Source organism: Sinocyclocheilus anshuiensis, unplaced genomic scaffold, assembly GCF_001515605.1.
Source record: "Sinocyclocheilus anshuiensis isolate Anshui unplaced genomic scaffold, SAMN03320099.WGS_v1.1 scaffold2285, whole genome shotgun sequence".
NCBI lineage: Eukaryota > Metazoa > Chordata > Actinopteri > Cypriniformes > Cyprinidae > Sinocyclocheilus > Sinocyclocheilus anshuiensis.
The window spans coordinates 333328-334408 of NW_015552762.1; the positions used below are offsets into that span (position 1 = coordinate 333328).

The 1081-nt window shown below is 37.7% G+C and overlaps 1 protein-coding gene across 1 annotated transcript in view; it reads right to left on the reverse strand.

The window, feature by feature from the left end:
• The window catches only part of LOC107667874 (netrin receptor UNC5C-like), a 15247-nt gene that overhangs the window by 7730 nt on the left and 6436 nt on the right, over positions 1-1081 (reverse strand). The window contains exon 3 of the mRNA XM_016459603.1: positions 10-366. Within this exon, the coding sequence (XP_016315089.1) occupies positions 10-366 (357 nt within the window). The remainder of the gene's footprint in view (positions 1-9; positions 367-1081) is intronic.

The window sequence follows — 1081 nt, forward strand, 5'->3', positions numbered from 1 at the left end:
TGTTCTTACCTGAGCTGGGTATGATCAGATGACCTCCCAGCGTGTTAAACGACCCTAACGCCGTACACGTGGGGTCCCGTGCGCGTGCCAGCGTCTGGTTGCGTGGGGTCATGGGGTTGCTTTCCAGAAGAGTGTGTGTGACTTTGGGGGACAGGGTGGCAGAGAGGTCAGAGGTCACGTCCTCCTGAGGGGTCACTGTGCCAGAGAAGTTGTAGACTTTGATCTTGAGGTTGGGAAGCGGCAGCGGCTCCAGCAGAGGGGAGCTGGTCATGGGGATTTTGTCTGAGATGTCGTGGAGGGCATATACTGGACCGCGATACAGCGCCGCCGCTGTGGACAGATCAGGGGTTGCGGCCAGCAAATCCGCTGCAAACACACACATGAAATTACGATTAAATATCACTAATAACACTTGTAGATTAATAGATTAAAAAAATCTATTAAATTTAATTTTAAAATCTAATTTCAGTATTCCGTTTGTCTTCTGATATCATTTCCAGCTCTGGCTTTTCTCATAAACGAATTGTATTTTTCGTATGATATCATACAGTACCGTTTGGGGTCAGTAGGATTTTTCAATATTTTTCTCTACTGCTCACCAAAGCTGTATTTATTTGATTAAAAATACAGTAAAAACAGTAATATTGTGAAATATTATAAAAATTTCAAATAAGTGTTTTTTATTTGTAAATATTGTAATGTGTAATTTATTCCAGTAATGTAAAGCTTAATTTTCAGCATCATTACTTTCTTCTTCAGTTTCACATTATCCTTCAGAAATCATTCTAATATGCTGATTTGCTGCTCAAGAAACATTTTTTATTATTATCAATGCTGAAAACAGTTGTGCTGCTTCACATTTTTTTCAGGATTCATTGATGAATAGAAAGTTTCAAAAGAACAGCTTTTATTAGAAATAGAAATCTTTTGTCATCTTACTGACCCCAAACTAGTGTTTATGCAAAACCACAATGACTTTAAAACCTCACATAAACATATTTGACATATTTATACATATTTTTTATTAGTTTTTGACAGTTATCTGATTGTCTGGAGTTGTTGACTACAATAAAGGTAAACC